Genomic DNA, 21560 nt, shown 5'->3' with positions numbered 1-21560 from the left:
AGCGACATGCCCGCCAAGCTAGAGTCTTCACCGCTGGTTCCGTCCAGCACAGAGCCTTCACTGCTGGTCCCGCCCAGCTCAGAGCCCTCTTCGCCGCTGGTTCTGTCCAGCTCAAAGCCTTCTTCATCGCTGGTCCTAACCAGCTCAGAGTCCTCTTCGCCGCTGGTCCTACCCAGCTCAAAGCCCTCGCCGCCGCTGGTCCCGTCAAGCTCAGAGTGCGCTTCTGCTGATCCAGAGACTGTTCACGTCGCTTCTGCTGATCCAGAGACTGTTCACGTCACTTCTGCTGATCCAGAGACTGAGCTTCACGTCACTTCTGCTGATCCAGAGACTGTTCACGTCACTTCTGCCGATCCAGAGACTGAGCCTCACGTCACTTCTGCCGATCCAGAGACTGAGCTTCACGTCACTTCTGCCGATCCAGAGACTGAGCTTCACGTCACTTCTGCCGATCCAGAGACTGAGCTTCACGTCACTTCTGCCGATCCAGAGACTGAGCTTCACGTCACTTCTGCCGATCCAGAGACTGAGCTTCACGTCACTTCTGCCGATCCAGAGACTGAGCTTCACGTCACTTCTGCCGATCCAGAGACTGAGCTTCACGTCACTTCTGCCGATCCAGAGACTGAGCTTCACGTCACTTCTGCCGATCCAGAGACTGAGCTTCACGTCACTTCTGCCGATCCAGAGACTGAGCTTCACGTCACGTCCGCCCGTCAAGTGTCTCGTCCCGCCGAGACTGAATCTGTTCCTGAGCCTGAAACTGATCCGGATACTGAGCTTGAATCTGTTCCTCTTCCTCTTTCTGCGCCTGTGTCTACAGACAAGATGGCCGACTCCACGCCTGTGTCTTCGGACAAGATGGCCGACTCCACGCCTGTGTCTTCGGACAAGATGGCCGACTCCACGCCTGTGTCTTCGGACAAGATGGCCGACTCCACGCCTGTGTCTTCGGACAAGATGGCCGACTCCACGCCTGTGTCTCCGGACAAGATGGCCGACTCCACGCCTGTGTCTCCGGACAAGATGGCCGACTCCACGCCTGTGTCTCCGGACAAGATGGCCGACTCCACGCCTGTGTCTCCGGACAAGATGGCCGACTCCACGCCTGTGTCTCCGGACAAGATGGCCGACTCCACGCCTGTGTCTCCGGACAAGATGGCCGACTCCACGCCTGTGTCTCCGGACAAGATGGCCGACTCCACGCCTGTGTCTCCGGACACGATGACCTCCGCCACCGAACCAGTGTCTCAGGACGAGATGGTCTCCACCGAGCCAGTTTCTACGGACAAGATGGCCGCTGACATGTCTGTTCCTGAGCCGGAGCCAGTGTCTGTTCCTGAGCCGGAGCCAGTGTCTGTTCCTGAGCCGGAGCCAGTGTCTGTTCCTGAGCCGGAGCCAGTGTCTGTTCCTGAGCCGGAGCCAGTGTCTGTTCCTGAGCCGGAGCCAGTGTCTGTTCCTGAGCCGGAGCCAGTGTCTGTTCCTGAGCCGGAGCCAGTGTCTGTTCCTGAGCCGGAGCCAGTGTCTGTTCCTGAGCCGGAGCCAGTGTCTGTTCCTGAGCCGGAGCCAGTGTCTGTTCCTGAGCCGGAGCCAGTGTCTGTTCCTGAGCCGGAGCCAGTGTCTGTTCCTGAGCCGGAGCCAGTGTCTGTTCCTGAGCCGGAGCCAGTGTCTGTTCCTGAGCCGGAGCCAGTGTCTGTTCCTGAGCCGGAGCCAGTGTCTGTTCCTGAGCCGGAGCCAGTGTCTGTTCCTGAGCCGGAGCCAGTGTCTGTTCCAGTCCCTGAGCCGGTGCCTGTGTCTGTTCCTGAGCCGGTGCCTGTGTCTGTTCCAGTCCCTGAGCCGGTGCCTGTGTCTGTGCCCTGGCCGCCCGAGGGGTCGCCTCCGCCCTGGCCGCCCGAGGGGTCGCCTCCGCCCTTGCCGCCCGAGGGGTCGCCTCCGCCCTGGCCGCCCGATGGACGGTCGTCTCCGCCCTGGCCGCCCGATGGACGGTCGTCTCCGCCCTGGCCGCCCGATGGACGGTCGTCTCCGCCCTGGTCGCCCGATGGAGGGTCGTCTCCGCCCTGGCCGCCCGATGGACTGCCTGCTCCGTCCTGGCCTCCCGTATTACCACAGTCTCAAGGTCCTCTTCCGCTCCACGGACCTGGCCCTCCATCCCGCCCCCGGATCCGCCTCCGGGCCACCTCCCACCTGGACAGTTTTGGAGCGTCTGGAAGCCGCTCTTTGGGGAGGGGCTATGTAACGATCACCAGCTGGAGCTGCCCTTGTGAGCCACCAGAGGGCAGTCCACATCAGACTATCATATTCACTCACTAACTACATTTCCCATAACTCACTGCCCGGACTCATCATCACTTATCACTGATCACATTCACCTGTACCTCATTCACTGATTGCATTCACCTGTCTCATCATCCTGTTAGTCTGTCTATATATACCTTGTTCATTCATTCACTCACCGCGAAGTCTTGTTAAGTGTTACAACTGCATTTCTGAGCGTTTCCCTGGTTTTCTTGTTTCTTTGGTTTTTGATATATTGCCCTGTTCCCTGGATTACTCTCTTGCCTCTGGTCCCTGGATTACTCTCTTGCCTCTGGTCCCTGCCTGCCTGTTTTGTTTGTTTGTTTCTTTGTTTGGACTGCCTATCTGTGTATGACCCTTGCCTGTACATTGGATTACGCCTCTGGATTGCCCCACACAATAAAGCTGCATTTGGATCTCCTACTTCGTGTCTCTGAGCAGTTCGTGACAATAATATTATAATATAATATAATATAATATAATATGAATATAATATTAAACACTCACTCAAAATTATATTTATATTTTATAATAAATAATACTGTATTAAAAATAATATACTAAAAATATTTACTTTTTTATTTATAATTACATTTATATTATATTGTAATAAATTATATTATAAAAACAGTAAGAAACAATAAATAGTTCAAAACCAACAAATTATAATAAAATATATAAAATGAGATATATATATATATAATATTTAACACTCGCTAAAATAATATTTATATATTATAATACATATTGTATTAAATGTAATATTAATATATTTACTTTTTAAATTATAACAAATTATATAATAAAAACAATAAATAATAAAATATAATATATAATACCCACTCACAATAGTATTTATATTTTATACCAAATAAAAATATTGTTAAAAATTAATATAATATTAAATATATTTATTTTTTTAAATTACAATTTATATTTTAAAATGATAATTTATATTATATTATATATTTTGGGGATTTATTAAAATGAATAAGCTTAAATATGAGCAATAGTAAAAGTGATAATAGCAACCCACAATAATTCTAAAAGATTTGTAAGAAAATGCTTTAAATAGATGTATAAATGACAGGAGACAGCTGTGAAATGTCATGCACACACGGTGTGATGATCCTGACGGTCCTGAAATGCTCTCTGGCAACACTTCTACACTTCAGAGCTCATCCAGATATGATTCAGGGATGGGCGGAGGCCGTCTGGGAACGTTCCTTCGGGATCTACAGTCTCATCAACGTCACCAACACACACACACACCCGGCCACAACCCAGGAGAGTTCACCAAACCATCCCAACACGCCAACAAACATGAAGAGAGCCAAGTGATAACTTTACAGAGGACACAGACTGACAGATGTCAAAAAATGAGGTAATTTAGGTAAAGTAAAACAAGGAATGGGAAAACAAGTAAAGGGGGCGGGGCCTGGAGGTTTGCCATCCGTCTGTGTAAATATTTAATGAGCAAACACATTTGTGTTCACTCGCATCTCGTGTTCACCAGCTGGAATGAGGAAGAGGAGGCTTTCAGAAGAGGAAAAGCTTTTCTCATGCAATACTGGAGCTCTTTGTCACTGTATCCAGGCAATCGCATGTACAGCTACATGATCACACACACACACACACACACACACACACACTCAGGGGGTTTCTAGGTTGTGTAGCAGAGTGTAAGTAAATAGGACACGGTCCCACCAGAGAATCTAAAAATGGCTTTACAGGGCAGCGGCCACCTTAACCTACTTCAAGAATATAATACAATAAAATCAAGTCCTTTCCAATATCTTTCTCATTGAAAATACTTTTTTCTAAGTAAAATGGTTTGCGAATTCCATTTGATATGACTTTAAGACGCTAGAAAGCAAAGTTCACTGGGACAAACTTTGATGTTGGCTTGATAAAGCCGTAAAAAAGTTTGAACGTTAAATAAGCTTTACATTTTGTGAAGTAGAAAGAAAGAAACTAACATGAATTAAAATGTTTTATCATATCGATTTAACACGTTGCTAGCATGAATTAGCATGTTGTTATCAATTTTACCAGATTTTTAACATGAATTAGCATTTTTCTAGCATGTTTTAACACATTGCTAGCATGAATTATGTTGCTAACATGTTTTAACACGTTGTTAACATGAATTGGCATGTTGCTAGCACAAATTAGCATGTTGCCAGGATGTTGTTAGCATTATTTAGCATGTTGCTAATATTTTTTAGCATGTTGCTAACATATTTTACATATAAAACATAATTTAGCATGTTTTAACACATTGCTAGCATGAATTATGTTGCTAACATGTTTTAACACGTTGTTAACATGAATTGGCATGTTGCTAGCACAAATTAGCATGTTGCCAGGATGTTGTTAGCATTATTTAGCATGTTGCTAACATTTTTTAGCATGTTGCTAACATTTTACATATAAAACATAATTTAGCATGTTTTCACACATTGTTAGCATGAATTAGCATGTTTGCTAGCATTTGATTTGATTTAACATTTTGCTAACATGACTTAGCATGTTGCTAACATGACTTAGCATGTTACTAGCATGTTTTAAAATGTTGCTAACATGATTGGCAATTTGTTAGCATGAATTATCATGTTATTAGCATGACTTAGCATGTTGTGTGTATGTGTGTGTTCAATGAACTCTAATGCTAAGTAGGTTTTATCTATGACTGTTGGTCCAAAACAAACTTTCAAAAGCAGTTTTTGTCTTGTCAAACGCAGGCGATGCGACTGAAGCCGCTGAACGACTGTATAAACAGATCAAGCCGACAGTAATGCTGTTATTATAGCGCTTAACAAACGCTGAAGAGCCTCATCAGTGTCACCGGATTAATGATCAGACTCAGACTGCAACTGTGACACAGATTTCTGGACAATTACGCAAAAGAAATTAATTACATTAATGGACTACAGGGATTTAAGAGACTTTAAATCTACTGTGTGCATTTGAATTAATACACAACACCATTTAAAGCTCAGCGATCATTCATTTTAGTAATATCTCAGCATTATTGTTCAGGCCTCAATACTGAGCAGCGTGTTCAACGTTTCGCTGTTGTCACATGACCTCGTTATCTTTCATGTTTAATTCAGTGAGAGACATCCTGTTATCATCTCAGAAATATATGCAGTTATTTGTATATTTTTTTCTAATTTTGTACAAAAAATATCTTAATCTTAAGTTTCATCAAATAATAGTTTTTAATAATAACAAAATAATATTTATTATAAAATTTTAAAATAATATTTTTAATTTATTGAACATATCTTGTTTATATACTATTTGTTTATATACTACTATCGCTTTTATTATAATAATATAAATTTTTATTATTCATTATTGTATTAACATTAGCTTGAAATATGTTTTTGGCTTTGTTTTTTAATTATTACTAATGTTTAATTTACTTTTTGTTCATTTTTTTTTTTTTTTGCATGTAAAAAAATTAGTAATTTCAGGTAGTCGCCAAGGCAACTAATTTTCCATCTAATATTTATATTTTAGCTTTATTTTTTAGCTTAATTTTTTTCTAATACACTGTTAAAAAAAACAAAAGTTACTGCCTTAAACTTTTAAGTACAATAGACTTTCAAGTCATTTCAACTTAAATTACATTAAACTGACTTTACAAAAATGAGTTGAATCTTGTATAACTTAAAAAAGTTGAAAATTGCTTATATAGTTAAAGCTTTGTAAAAATATATGTTGTCATAACTTATTGATCATATACTTTTTTACAGAATGATTACTCAGATTTATTCAAAAACAAACTAAAAACTTGACAAAACAGAATCTCAGAAACATGAACAGAACAACTAAACGCAACAACGCACTGACGCAGAACTGAAAGAAACACAAGGCTTAAATAGACAGCAAACAGAGGAACTAATAAGGCTAATTAATGAGACACACCTGAACTGAAACTCAAATCAAATCAGTAACCATGGAAACAAACAGGAAGGGGGCGGAGAAAGACGGAACTGAATTAATGAACAGATTACCCAAACACAGACATCAGAGATATAATCAGAGTAATAATCAGAGACTCTGCCTTCTGGCAAACACTATCGCAACATAACATATACTTAGATATTAGAATACGTAACACATTAAATTGTATATTTTCAGTATACATTTAGTTTTGATTGTCTTATGTCGATTTGTTATTTGGTCTATTTATAGTGTATGTTATGTCTACATGTTGTTTGTCCTGCTAATTTGTTTTTCCTATTTATGCTTCTACTTACTATGCACATTTCTGACCTTGGACCACAAAAGCAGTCACATGGAGCGATTTTATGAAATTGAGATTTATACATAACCTGAAAGCTGAATAAATAAGCTTTCCATTGATGTGTGGTTTATTAGGATAGGACAATATTTGGTCGAGATACAACTATTGTAAATCTGGAATCTGAAGATGCAAAAAAAAATCGAAACATTGAGAAAATCTCCTTTAAAGTTGTTCATTTATGTTCACGATTGTGCAGCATTCACTCACAGAAATACATGTTTTATATATTTACGGTAGGAAATTTACTAAATATATTCATGGAACATGATCTTTACTTAAAGGAGACATATCATGCTTTTAAATCATTCCTTTTTACATATAAATCATACATTTGTGGTCTATATAAAGCGGAACTGCAATGCTTGGGTCTGAATTCCTCATTATTATAGCTCCACAGGCCCCTTTTCTACCCCTTTTCTGATGTGCGTCTGAGAGCAACTCGTTTTGGTGCGGTCTCTTTAAATACAATTGAGACACTTCATACCCCGCCCCCCCTCTCCAGGATGCAGAGGTGACACTCGGTTCAACTCCACCCCGTTCAGCCATTTTTGTAGTTTGATAGCAGAGATACGATTATCTAGCGGCACAGAAACTTTTTATTCACACGTTATTAACAAAATGTCAACAACGGAAGACTTGTCCAGCCAGCCTTACATGTTCGAGCCAGAGTCGGAGCCGGAGCGAGATGAAAATGAAGACGACGAACCTGCAGAAGAACGTCTTCATATGGATGTATCGCAATGGTGTGTTACTGTATTTACACATGAAACTTTGGTCGTCCGACCTTTTACCACCGTGTCGATTTATTTTGATTAAAGGAGAACTCCGGTCAATTTTAACATTGAGCTCATTTTTTTGTACATTTGGAGTGCTGTCAATACAGAGAACAACGACAAAAATCGGTGTTGCCTACACCGTGTTATCCTCTTTTTAAAATTTGCACCCTGTTGACTTCAATGGGGCAAGTACTAAACCTGCTTTTAGCCTCTTAACATCCTTGATGTGTCATTACAAGTGCACAGGTCATGTGAGTGATTCCTTCTGAGTGAACACGGGTGAATCTGACTGCAGTAGATGTGAAAGAAATGTATAAAAATGATGTTATTTAAGCCAGCGCAAATACCTTTGTTTACATCCTGTTTTTCGGTTGAAGTCCAAAGTAGTCGATTGCAGAGTTCACACGCATAGGTTTAATACCTATGATCACGCGCGTGAACTCGGCAATCGACTACTTTGGACTTCAACCGAAAAACAGGATGTAAACAAAGGTATTTGCGCTGGCTTAAATAACATCATTTTTATACATTTCTTTCACATCTACTGCAGTCAGATTCACCCGTGTTCACTCAGAAGGAATCACTCACATGACCTGTGCACTTGTAATGACACATCAAGGATGTTAAGAGGCTAAAAGCAGGTTTAGTACTTGCCCCATTGAAGTCAACAGGGTGCAAATTTTAAAAAGAGGATAACACGGTGTAGGCAACACCGATTTTTGTCGTTGTTCTCTGTACTGACAGCACTCCAAATGTACAAAAAAATTAGCTCAATGTTAAAATTGACCGGAGTTCTCCTTTAATATGTGCGAGGGAGAGAGAGCAAGACAGCGTCTAGTTTGGAGACGGTGTCTTGTTTACACTTTCGCCTGGCTCCGAAGAGAGAGAGTGCGTGCGCGCGACCGGGTCTCTCTCTCTCTGCTCGTTCTTTCAGTTAAACATGCGCCCTGTCACAAGCGCGGCAGTTCATCTACATTAGACGGTGTAATGAAGCGTGTGGGTTACTACATCCAACAACCGAACATTTTAACTTACCCTCTCGTAACTTCTGCATCTTTTAGCTTGGACTACAAAATTGCAGCGAGAAATAAAAATGGCGGATTGCTCGAAGTGTTGGGCTGGAAGTCAATGTCCTTATTTGGCAGTTCCGCTGCAAATACTGTGACGTAATAGTTCACAAAACGTCATAGATAACAGAAAAATCGGAACAGGCTGAAAAATAAGGCCAAAACAGAATATAAAGATATCAACGAAGCACCTGAAGAGAATAATTTCAACTTTTCTGTACTTCTAAACACTCCAAATATACAACAAAATGCATTTAAGGGCTAAAAAAAGTGGATTTAGCATGATATACCCCCTTTAATATCCTCATGATTTTTGGCATAAAATAAAAATCGATAATTTTGACCCGTACAAATTTATTTTATTTTGCTATTGCCACAGATATCCCCGTGCGACTCGAGACTGGTGACGTGATCCAGGGCCACATTTGAGCTTGGAAAAACGCAATTTCGCTCTGCCGTACACTATTGCTCTATAGTTGGAATGACAATAAAGCACTTTGAACTTAAAATCAAAGTACTAAAAAAATACAGCGCACAATTTTATGCAAAAATAAAAGTAATAAGTAAGTAATAAAATAAGAGTAATCTCATCTCTCCCTCGCCAGTAATGTGCACAAATAATGTCTGGATCACATTTGAGACTGTGATGATGTCATAAAGCCCTCGCCCCTGTGCTCCCCCCCGCCCAGACTGACATCATGACATCATCACTCCCCGCCCCACCCGACCCGAGGGACTGCAGACCACAAACACACACACACACACTCAAAATACAGCTCAGGCTGCAGAAGCTTTCAGCGCACTAAAAGCTTTCTACTCTGCTGTCTCCATCTATCAGTGTAGGTTACAGCACAGCAGTGATGGGTCTCTCATGATCGATCCGTTCAGTGCGTCTGTCACGTGACAAATGAACGAAAGACTAATTATTAATGTTCCTTGTGAATTATTTTTGACTGCATTATAATGATTTCTTCATTCAGTCAGAATATGATCAGGATTGCGTAGGTGGACGTGCTCTGGGAATTCGGGTGTTAAAAGTATAACATTTAAAGCCACTTAAATGAACAAAATGACTCAAAAAAAAAAAGATTCGTTCATTTAGATGAACGAGATCGAACAAGAGAGTCAGTAAAATGATCCATTTTCACTATCAGTCTTTCTAGACTGTTCCATGACTCGAACACTGGAACACTAGCGCCACCTGTTGGTTAGAGGAGGAACTGCACACTCAGATATCATCAGGGTTTAGTTTATCTGTTTATTAGTTCAGTTCTGTCTTCCTCCGCCCCTGCCTGTTTGTTTCTAAAGTGTTTGATTGATTGTTAGTTCAGTTCAGGTTTGTCTTGTTCATTTTTCTCTATTTAAACCCTGTGTTCTGTCTTGTTCTTGGTCAGTTCTTATCGTTGCACTAAGTTGGTTGTTCTGTTCCTGTTTCTGCTCTTGAGTTCTTTGTAAGGTATTGATTTTGTTTAATAAAAGACCGATGCAATTAGATCCTGCTTCCTCCATTGCTGCAACCGATTGTAATTATAACTGAACACAGATGCATACTCACATTTCCTTCACTTTCTCTGGAGGTCCCTGCACCTGTCCGATCACAGTGCCCTGTCTAGTGTTCTTCACCCAGCCTGTGACGCCCAGATTCTTCCCCTCTGCTTCTGTATACTGTGGTAAATCAGGACAGATGAGAAATGAGATTCAGACAGAGTCAAAGACATGAATGATGAAACAAGGGGCTTGATCTTGCATTAATGCGTTAGAAAAATGCTGTTAATTTCATTGCATTCAAAGGACAGATTTTATCAGTTCATGCATTCATATACTCGTATGCAATTATATACTTTGTATACTCGTATATATGCACTTATACACTTTATCATATATATTCGTATATATGCACTTATACACTTTATCATATACTCGTATATATGCACTTATACACTTTATCATATACTCGTATATATGCACTTTTACACTTTCATACATACTCGTATGCATTAATACACTTTATCATATATACTTGTATATTTGCACTTATACACTTTATTATATATATTATATATACTCGTATAAATGCAATTGTACACTTTATCATATATACTCATATATATGCACTTATAAACTTTATCATATATACTCATATATATGCACTTATAAACTTTATCATATATATTATATATACTCGTATATATGCAATTATACATACTCATATATATGCACTTATAAACTATCATATATATTATATATACTCATGTATATGCAATTATACACTATCATACATATCATATATACTCATATATATGCACTTATAAACTTGATCATCTATATTATATACTCATAATATGCAATTATACACTTTATCATATATACTCGTATATATGCACTTATACACTTTGTCATGCATATCATATATATGCAATTATATACTTTATCATATGTTCTCGTATATATGCACTTATAGACTTTATCATATATATCATATATACTCATATATATGCAATTATATACTTTATAATATATATTCTCGTATATATGCACTTGTATACTTTATCAAATTGATCATACTAAATACCAAATATATTCAGATATCTTACCCATTTCACTTACATTTATTACCCATTTACTATTTAAATCTAGTAGATCTAGCACGTGTTTGTATTTGCACAGCAATCACTTATTTTCTAGTAGAATATCATATTACCAAGTCTAAAAAACATAATAATACCATGTTTCTATTTTTGGTTAGTGTTAGTAGGGTCTGCCATTCTTAGTTATATAAGCAAGCTTTGTAAAGCAAACTTGCATTAACCATAAATATCTCACCATTCTGAAGCAAACACCTGAAAAAAGAAACATTTATGAGTTTTTTGGAATACGTGCAACTGTATAGCCTACAAATATGATTCATTTATGTAGCCCTATACTTGCATACAATAAACACATAGCAATAAAGAATAATCAACATAATATTATATTAAGACATAAAATGCACAAAGCCGTAAAGCCTTTTTTGAGCTGAGGCATAAATAAATGCTCGTCTATTTTTGGAGGCGTGGCGAGAATTAATATCGCCAAGTTTGCAAAACGGTCAAATACCCACCCTGAACATTCCCGAATACCTCAAAATCTATAGACACATATTTTTCACCGGCGTCTGAAGACATTGCAAACAATATTACAAGGATCAGGACCAAAAGAGAAGTCCAGCAGATGTTTAAATTACAGATAATCATAAATAAAGGAGCCTGACGCCACAGCCACGCGCAAGGCAACGAGACCTGACACGTCCGTCACGTGACAACTGTTCCTTTTCTCAGCGTTTGACGCGATGGACAAATCACAGTCGTTGTGGTTACAGAATGGTGAGTTTTAAAGCATTATTTTGTAGGGATTGTTTGGACTAGGTTTGTATTTCTACGTTAGAATCCAATACTTTAAAGTATCAAATGTAAAATGCCTCTAATAAGACAATATTCGTCCAGAGATTTGCTTTCTGAGCGGCCGCGCGCCCTCTGGAGGAAGAGACTTCTGTGTTTCATTCTCGCGAGAGTTTTCAACACTGGATATATCAATGAGATTTTAATAATAGATTCAACATTAGGCTGTGTTACAACTCTAATATAGAGTATAATTATACATACATGTAATAATTCTGAATAATATCCTATATTTATGAATGAGCAATAAAAAATAAACAATACACTGTTAAAAATATTAAATATTTTACATAGTACAGTTAAAAGTTCTGAAGCAGTACCATGGTAGATTGATTTTTGCATGTAAACACATCAAATGATTTAGTCTCCTTATTCCAGAATGATTGAGTTTAAAAAAGCAGACCAGATTACATCAATAACCACAAATAATGAGCGACACACACATAACACAACACAATATTCCTCTAATATCCTGATGAGATTTCAATATTCTCAGCCACAGTTTTTCCTCTGTAATCTAGTATGTTTATGATTGAAAAACAAGCCTGACCGTCAGAGATTATAGACACAAAACATTTAGATCTGTGAATGCACAAACATTTTATTACAGATGCAATTTGCATACAAGGGTTTAAATGTCTTTTCACAGACAAATCCTTTCAAGAAAACAAATCACATTAGGATTTGACAGAGACCTTAGACCCAGAACATGTTTTCACACGATCACAGAAGGACAGGGTCAGACTGTCATCATGCCATCTCAAAGATCAGCCGTGATGATGGAGAGTTTGGAGCATTATATAGGAATGTTGCATTAATGCGGAGTATAAATCAAGTAAAGGAAAGGTGATGCGTTAAACATTTCTTTAGTGAATTTATTTCTAATTTAACAGTCTAGTCAAATGTTTTATCAATGCACATCATCATTATTGTGTTAAATGCACGTGCCTGTAATCTTGAATCAGAATAACTCATCTCTTCTCTGATGATGAGGGCGGAGCAACCTGTCAATCACATGAGATCAGCCAATAGCAGCCCAAAAGCACTCACAACATGTACAATTTGCAAGACCTACAAACTTTTTACCGTAATAAATGTTTAGATATCTTTTCATCTAAGTAATGCCCTCTGTCTTTCTTTTTTGTCTTGTTTTTGTTTTTTATTTTATTTACATCACTGTCTAACTGTTTTTTTGTTGTGTGCGATGATGTTGTTGAAGTGTTCTCTTTCACTATTTTTATATTTTTGTTATTCTTAATAATTATTTTTGTGTTCTGATTCTGTTATTTCACATTGTAAACTGAATGTTCAAATAAAGCATAAAAAAATGTTTGTTACATTGTTACACACACACACACACACACACACACACACACACACACACACACACACATATATATGTGTGTGTGTGTGTTTGTTACATTGTTACACACACACACACACATACATATATATATATATATATATATATATATATATATATATATATATATATATAGCCTATATAATTATATATATAAAAAGAGAGATCAGCCAATAGCAACCCCCCCCCCCCCCACCCACACACCCACACCCACACCCACACCCACACACACACACACACACACACACACACACACACACCAATTGTTGATTTATTCCAACAGAGAGAACCCGTAATCCTAGAGCTCAGACTGACAACATTGTCGGCACGTAAACACACACACACACGCACGCACGCACGCACACGCGCATTTAGCTGTCTAACTAGTGCACATACATCTATTGTTTTTATAAAATGCACAATTTATTCAGATTCAGATTCATTCTGGAGACACAGCGAAATAAACTCTCTTACACACACACACACGCACGCACGCACGCACGCACACACACACACACACACACACACACACACACACACACACACACACACACACACACACACAAGAAAAGGACGATGGAAACTGATGATTCTGATGATTAATTAACCTGATCACCAGTCTGATGATTACAGTAATATTGATATCATTTCAGACTGTTCATGGTTTTGTCTCTCGAATTGCTTTTGGTTGAATCTCTGTGTGGTTTATAAAATCTAAAGTGCCATACATGTTTTTTATGTTTTGTATTATGATTTTTTTCTCTCCATCCATCAGAACTGTCAGATTTGGCAGTGTTGTGCTCTTACATAACACACAGCTGCACCAAAAAGTCACTTAAGTATCACTAAAAAACATAATTGTATTAGATAACAAAATATCAAACAAAGCCTTAGCATTAAAATGTGTTTAAAAGCATCCGCAAACACATGAAACTATTCAACATGACTTAATATGCTGATAATATAGTCATTTTTCTGCTCAAGAAAAAATGCATACATAGAATTTAGAATTTAAATGTCATTTTGCTCATTTTTTTATAATTATTGTGCATGCATGAGCATTTAATCGAAAGACTAGTATTTGTACTTGTAAAAATTAATTTGTCACTTTAATTCTCACAAAAATTGAGAATTAAAAATGAATATACTATAGAAATCACTTAAACTGCTCATAGAATTACGAGCTCAGTGTTTTATTGCACATCAGTGTAGAAGTTCCTAAAATTCCCTTCAATAATTCACACACAGTCACATGGACAAAGAGCTTTATATTGAACAATGTTAGTGATTGTTAAGGGTTTGTGAGTTCCCAGCATGCACTGCAGCATGAACAAAGGACGCCGATGTTGTTTACTGGGTTTATTCACACATGCTGTTGATTATTAGCCTATTAGTAGATATGTGTGTCATGTTTTAACTGAGATCTGCGTCTGTCTGTGTTTTACAAGGCAAACATGTTTTAAAGTCCGAAATTCAAATGTTTTCTTCATATATTGGCTTGAAAGCAATTAAATCATCTACATTATGATAAGATTAGTGATGGGAGAAACAATTTACGGTTCAGTCTTGGGTGTTTTAATAAGAGGACAGGCTCTTCACCCTGAAGAAAACCCCTTATAATAAACTCTGACCTTTTATTTAACCTTTTACACGTCATTTTCATCTGGTCAAGGCATTAACCCTCCTGTGTCAATTAAAAAAGTTACGCATAAATGTCCATGTCCAAAAACTGTCATAAAAAAAAATGACAATGACTTAAGTTTGGTCTTATTTTAACGAAGACCCTTGGCAGATTATTGTTGAAGTAAAAAAATTATGAACATTATTTTATATAAAATATATATTTTCTGAAACATGTTGAACTCTAAAACTGCAAGTAAATCTTGTGCTCCACATTTGAGGTTGATATATAAACTGAATGTCTTTATTACACACACACACACACCACACACTGACATCCATATCACACCCAGTTATCACTGCATGATTGATCCATAATATGCAGAAAACAGGAATAAAGCGAGTGTTTGCTTTCTAGACCAAACCTGAGAAAATGAAGCCATCTGGTAAAACATAGTAAACATTTTAATTTTGAAGCCTTGCCAACAGAACGAAAGCCTCTTAACAAACACTGCATCGTTTAATAGTTAAAAGGACCTGGGATTAAAAACTGCAGTTTTACAGTGTTTTTCAAACCGCTTTTAGACACTAGAAGTGGAAGTTGAGACTCACTCAGTGAAACAATCAAACTCAGTTTGCAAAACTCTTCACACAGTTCTCTACATCACACACACTCCTGAAAACTAACAGTGTTTCATTTAGAAAATACTGTTATTTAAATGCCATAATCATTATACAGACAACATGTGTGAAAACACTTGCCTTTGCAAGAGATGTCTGATGATTTACATGTTGTGTGTGTGTGTGTGTGTGTTTCGTGCGAGTTTCATGAAATGGAGCCATAGTTTCAGAAAGTGTGTGTAAGCAATTTGAAAAAGCTGTAATGGGTTTCAATGAGGACATTTTTGTCAAAAACTATTTTGTGTTAGTGTAAAATAGATTTCTTAAAGGAAATGCGGGTGAAATAGTAAAATTCCAATAAAAATACACACTTTATTTAGTAGGTATTTTAACACAGGCAAGTTGCTCACTGCAAATCACTCATTTTGGCATGACTGAACTTGTTTTTGACCTCAGATGGTAATGAATAATTAATATTATTTTGTGAAGTCATTTTGCAGTGCTGGGCAGGAAAAACGTGTTTTTTTAAAAATATTAATAATAATATTGTTAAAAATATGGGGATTTAATTGGCCACCCCTGCTACAAACCGATTGTTAAAAATCATCTTAAACATGGTGAAATACTAATTGTTTTCTTTGCTAATTCACATTTAACTCATTGATTACATGATGGATTGTATTACATCTGCGGTGCAAGAAAGGAAAATAGAAAATAGAAGAAGCTCTGCTCGTTTACTCATATTGATGTCAAAAACAATTTATTAAACTTTTTTTTTCTTGTGTAATTATTTGAAAGGAAAAGCTCTTTTAGAGACCAATAAAACCTGATTGAAACGGGTGTGAAAGACTCGACGACTTACTGATGCTTTCATTATGCTGAAAATAAAATATCATTTGACTTTGAAAATAAAAACAAACTGTAATTTAATCTAACAATATTATAGAGACATCCCGTCGTTTTTTTAACAATAAAAATAAGAATAATTTATTATAAATATTAAAACATTAATTTACGTGACACTGCTGTTTAGAGCTCGAAAAAGCTTTATTATTATTATTATTATTATTAATAAAAAGTCAATGGATAGTAATAAGAACACAACATGATATATTGTTTGCACTGCAAAATATAGTTTCAATAAATTCAACAAATATATTTTATTTATAATAAAATTGCTACGGCGAACCGTCATGTGACGCAATTACTAGTGATGCTTTTTTTACTTGTTTTTTATAGAAAATAAAAATATTATGTACACATAAAAGCATGAATTTATATAAAATGAATTAAATAAGAATAAATTAAAAAGTTATTCGTTTGCTTTGCTTTTTCCCCGAATTGAACTATTTCATAAAAACTTTAGTTAATATTTTGACATTTTTATTTCATACACATTCGACGTTTCTTTAATAATAGCTATAAATTAAAGAGCTGTATTACTACTCTGTGCATCAATAAAATACATAATTTACATCTCATACAAATCAAGTCCAGTCTCAAGTTTAATTATTAATATATATAAGGATCGAAACAGCAGCAGATGAAATGTTCAAACAGCCTTCAGACAAGAAAACAATAATAAAACCCTTTTATTGGTTCAGACCAAACCAACCAAACCATGCAGAATGTTTAACACTATATACATTTAATTTCTAGATATACATTTAATTAATGCGAAATGAGTGTTAATATAAGCGCGTGAAAAAGTGTTTATTTCAGAATGAAAACTATGCGAAATTTAAAAATGAAAGCTATTTGAGATACAGACGTAAATAAGATTATTCTAATGCAATCTGTGCAAAATATCAGACTAATTGATCAACGATAAACAAGTAAACAATTGTTCGAGCGTTTATATAGTTTATGGCGTTCATGATGGAGAGGATTGAATCCAGCGCACTGAATCACAAGGGTTTGCAGATTATTACTGTCAATATTATTAATAAAAATGTCATATATGAGTCCTTCAAAGTGTCCACAGAACTTGTCCAGTTCTCTGGCAGGAGTTCAGTGGGTCTGTGACCCGTGCGGACACTAGAGGCGCCGTTGGCTCGTGCAGCCCGCGCGCTTTTACGCACGGCTCTGTGGAGTCCTTGGAAAGCCAAATAATCAATAACCACTGACCGATCATGCATATATACACAAAATATTATTGTCTCATCCAGTTTATTATGAATACTTAACGGTTGTAATATTTACAATCCCAGTTTGACTTTGAACCCTCCCTCCCGGGTTCAAATTGTATTATTAAGGCATTCTGAGAGTGCCATGAGCGATCCAGCATCACTAACACTTTAGTTTTGGATCATTCAAACTTTATTTCAGTGCGTTTCAGGCAACGTGAAAACAACTCCTCGTCCCTCCTATCCAGGCTACGTGATCAGTGACGCACAGGAGACGCTCCAGACTCCCGCGCGCACGGGGCTCTCCGCGCATTATAATGGAGTAAGCGGGGCGCGACTGAGACTGTCCAGCACCAGCAAGTGAAGAGCTCCTCCTCCCTTTCATACGATGAGGTAGTTGGTAAGAGTGAGCCCTGGTTAATCACCAATGAGTCTGCGAAGTTCTGTCATGCACGCGATGTCCCCATCGTTGCGCGCTTGACCTCTTGTGTTTTAAAGTACGAAAACGGGGCTTTTACGCGCTTCATCGCCCGGCATGGGAGATCACAGTGAGCCCACCATGGTGCAGAAGTCCACATCGTTCAGCATCAAAAGCCTGTTACTCCCATCGAAGTTTGACAGCCCGGGTGCGGACGATGGCGCGGAGCGAAGCCCGGTCTCCGACAAACCCTCAGAAACGGTCGAGATGGACCCCGCGCAACGCGACGCGGACGAACCCGAGCAACCGTGCAAAAAGGGAAAGAAATTCGACAAGCCTCCGTTCAGCTACAACGCGCTCATCATGATGGCCATCCGACAGAGTCCCGAGAAGCGACTCACGCTCAACGGCATCTACGAGTTCATCATGAAGAACTTCCCGTATTACCGGGAGCACAAGCAGGGCTGGCAGAACTCCATCCGGCACAATCTGAGCCTCAATAAGTGCTTCGTGAAGGTGCCGAGACACTACGACGACCCGGGGAAAGGGAACTACTGGATGCTCGACCCCTCCAGCGATGATGTGTTTATCGGCGGAACCACCGGGAAGCTCCGGCGGCGCTCGGCGACCTCGCGGGGGAAGTTGGTGATGAAAAGGGGCCTCCGATTCGCGCCTCTCGGACTCGGACTGGGTGAACGCCCGAGCAACCCGCTTTACTGGCAGCTGTCTCCGTTCTTACCCTTACACCACTCGCACTATAACGGATCCACGCACGGATTTCTAAACCAAGGACACGCGTACGGATCTTTACTCCCCGGCGTCGAGCCGCTCGGGAACGGGGATATGTCTCGCCAGATTCTGGGAGCCTCAAGCGGGAGTATCAACCTGTCGAACGGGTACGGCGTGTCTCCGTCGTCCGCTGCTGGATTACTCTCAGGACACAATGGATATTTCGTACCGGGCGCGCAACAGCCGCAGTCGCTCCCGAGCGCGCCGGGATACGGGATCTCCAGCTCTCCGTCTTCTCTGCTCTCGGACTCCATAAGAACTAGTTTACCGTCCTTCACATCTCCACTTTCCAGCGGACTTCTGTCTCAACACAAACGCGTCGCGCCCAATTCGTTCCTGAGCTGAGCGTCGCGCGCTAAACTTTCCTAGAAAACCTCGCCAAGCGTTCCCTTTGTGAGAGGACTGTGCGTCTGTCTGGATCTGAATTTTTGTGTCTATTTAAGATCATTTTTGTAATGGTAGTATGATGTTATGCCAAAGGCAATAACTGTACGTGTTTGTTTTTCTTTTCTTTTTTTTTTCTTTTCTTTTTTTGTTGAAAAAAAAAAGTATTATTTATAGTATTTCTTTGTGAATGATGGTTTTGTATTTATTCAAAATGTTTTTTATCCCTTGTTACTGTGGGATATTGTTGTTATTATTAGATGGATGGCACATATTATTCGTTTAGTACGACTAATTCCTTTTTTATTCAAAATATTATGTCCCAAACTGTGAATGCGCCTTAATATCTTAAATCAGGGTTGACTCAGGTGTGCGTTCTGACAATGAAACGATATTATTATTATTATTATTAGCTGTGTAAACCTGGATTTGGGTAAAAATATAACTCTATATGCAATGTTTGATGAATTAGGTCTGTGGGTGTGTGTTTGTGTCCAGAGAGGACAGAGCTGAGCTACTGAATTAAAGCACTGGATTAAATGAACTGTGTGTGTGTGTGTGTGGGATGAGTTTATATATTGTCATAAAATACTGTTCTGGGTCAGCTTGGGTCTGTCCCATATTTACACACATAACAGTTTTGACTGTGGAGGTGCATGGTTCATCACCAAAGACAGAACATTAATGTTTTTGTTTTTTAATATAACATCCCTGCACATTCATTTGACGTTCTGAAGCCATTATTTAAACTCTCTGCGCAAACATGCGTTTATGAGAAATGTGATTGTTTATTTCCCTTTAGTTTGAACCAACATGTGATTTATAGTTCTGCACCTTTAGTTGCCACGGTCATTTAATGTACTAGTTTGTCGTTGAATTTTTTTTTCTTGTATATTTTGCCTGAACTTCAGTTCAGAACAAAGAAATAAAGTATTGAAATATTTCTGTATGAATGCATGAATCCTTTCTTGCTACACAAACCCTATTTTTGAGAAAAGACTCGAGGGGTTTAATGCATTTAGCTTCTCCTATGTTATTTCCCAAATAGACCAATTTAAATGCATGTATATCATGCATGCTGTAATATTTATTCCTACAACACATAATGTTACACACACACACATGCTTTCGGCTTTCAGGGCTGATGATGGTGCTCATGCATACCAGACGAGAAAGGTTCATTGCTAACATTTTCATTATTACGACATTGATAAAACATTACACAACATGCAAATCCAAACATTATTAATTATAGGCTAAATATAAAGTTGCATGATACGCAATTAAATATATTGCATGCATACTACTAATGTAAAACTACTTGTTAATGAAAGTGCAACCAATTTATTCATAAAAAATAAGCCTAAAATCGAGCCCAATCGGGAAATAGGAAGAACCCCTAAAATTCACGAACTAATGCAATGTGTTCATAGGCCCAACAATAAACATATCTGAGATATAACGAGCAAACAAGTGTTCATCGTGGCCCAAGAGAAATAAAATAATGTCAAACTTACTGTGCAGATGTTCCTGAAACTCCAGCAGCTCCACGTGCTCCTGAAGGGAAAACTCTCACTGAGGAACAGACCATATGAATCCAGGGAACTCAAGAAGTCCTTCACGGAACCAGGACCAGCGTTAATGTGTTCGGACAGACTCAGAGGGAGGGGACAAACTCTCTAAACATTCCCTGCACTTTTTTACACACATACACACTCGAATATCACTCACCTCTAAAAATGATCTGTTTTTAAAAACTTGTTTTGACGAGTTAAAAGGCTTTCTTTTAATCAGGAAGTAGACGAATTAATTATTTAAAACAAAAGTTTAACGAAACTTCTGATTCAGAGCAAAATGAGGCTTTGCCAGTGATAGAAGAACTTTTTTTCTTTTTTTTACTGTTCAAATTTCGCCAAGGCCCGATATATAGGCGATGTATTTATCTCGATAGCATAAAGTGGCGAATAAATAACAGCTGACCATCAAAGGAAGAAACATGATAACTTTAATTTTACCTCGTTAAAAAAAGAAAGAAAAAAGGAATGCAACATGTAACACAAAAAAAGGAAAAAAGGATTTTACCAAAAAAAAAAAAAAAAAAAAAAAAAAAAAAAAAAAACTGAAAAAAGGCACTGAAATGCCTGTTGCATTTAAGAGTTTGGGTCTTGCATGCAACAGGCCTTTAACTTCAAATACAAACCGTAAAATATATAAATATAAAATAGCATATAATTAAATTTTATTTTAAGATAAAAAAATATATATATTTTTCAACGCAGAACCAAAGTACTCAGAATTTACCATAAAATGTATAAATATAAAATAGTATATAATTACACTTTATTT

The 21560-nt window shown here is 38.2% G+C and overlaps 2 protein-coding genes across 3 annotated transcripts in view; one reads left to right on the top strand and one right to left on the bottom strand.

Moving 5' to 3' along the window:
- Positions 1–21560, bottom strand: part of acyp2 (acylphosphatase 2, muscle type) — a 74097-nt gene that overhangs the window by 12171 nt on the left and 40366 nt on the right. Inside the window, exons 1-3 of one of the 2 annotated variants that reach the window (XM_079857878.1) lie at positions 11557–11742; positions 11280–11296; positions 10012–10121 (exon numbers count right to left, since the gene is read on the bottom strand). In XM_079857878.1, coding sequence (XP_079714004.1) covers positions 10012–10121; positions 11280–11296; positions 11557–11689 — 260 coding nt within the window. In that variant the 5' untranslated portion in view covers positions 11690–11742. Of the gene's footprint in view, positions 1–10011; positions 10122–11279; positions 11297–11556; positions 11743–21560 lie in introns of those variants that run through there. The other variant, XM_079857879.1, reaches the window with a different exon arrangement.
- foxg1b (forkhead box G1b) lies at positions 17078–20942 on the top strand. The gene has a single exon (XM_079857833.1). It carries the CDS (start codon positions 18159–18161, stop codon positions 19173–19175), a length of 1017 nt encoding a protein of 338 aa, XP_079713959.1. The 5' UTR covers positions 17078–18158; the 3' UTR covers positions 19176–20942.

This window comes from Squalius cephalus (assembly GCF_949319135.1).
Source record: "Squalius cephalus genome assembly, chromosome: 22".
Taxonomy (NCBI): domain Eukaryota; kingdom Metazoa; phylum Chordata; class Actinopteri; order Cypriniformes; family Leuciscidae; genus Squalius; species Squalius cephalus.
The sequence above is the reverse complement of the archived record's forward strand: the minus strand, read 5'-3'. Positions and strand labels throughout refer to the sequence as shown.

Bases quoted from the DNA above. Each gene is read 5' to 3' on its own strand.
- foxg1b (XM_079857833.1), top strand. From the start codon at position 18,159: ATGGGAGATCACAGTGAGCCCACCATGGTGCAGAAGTCCACATCGTTC.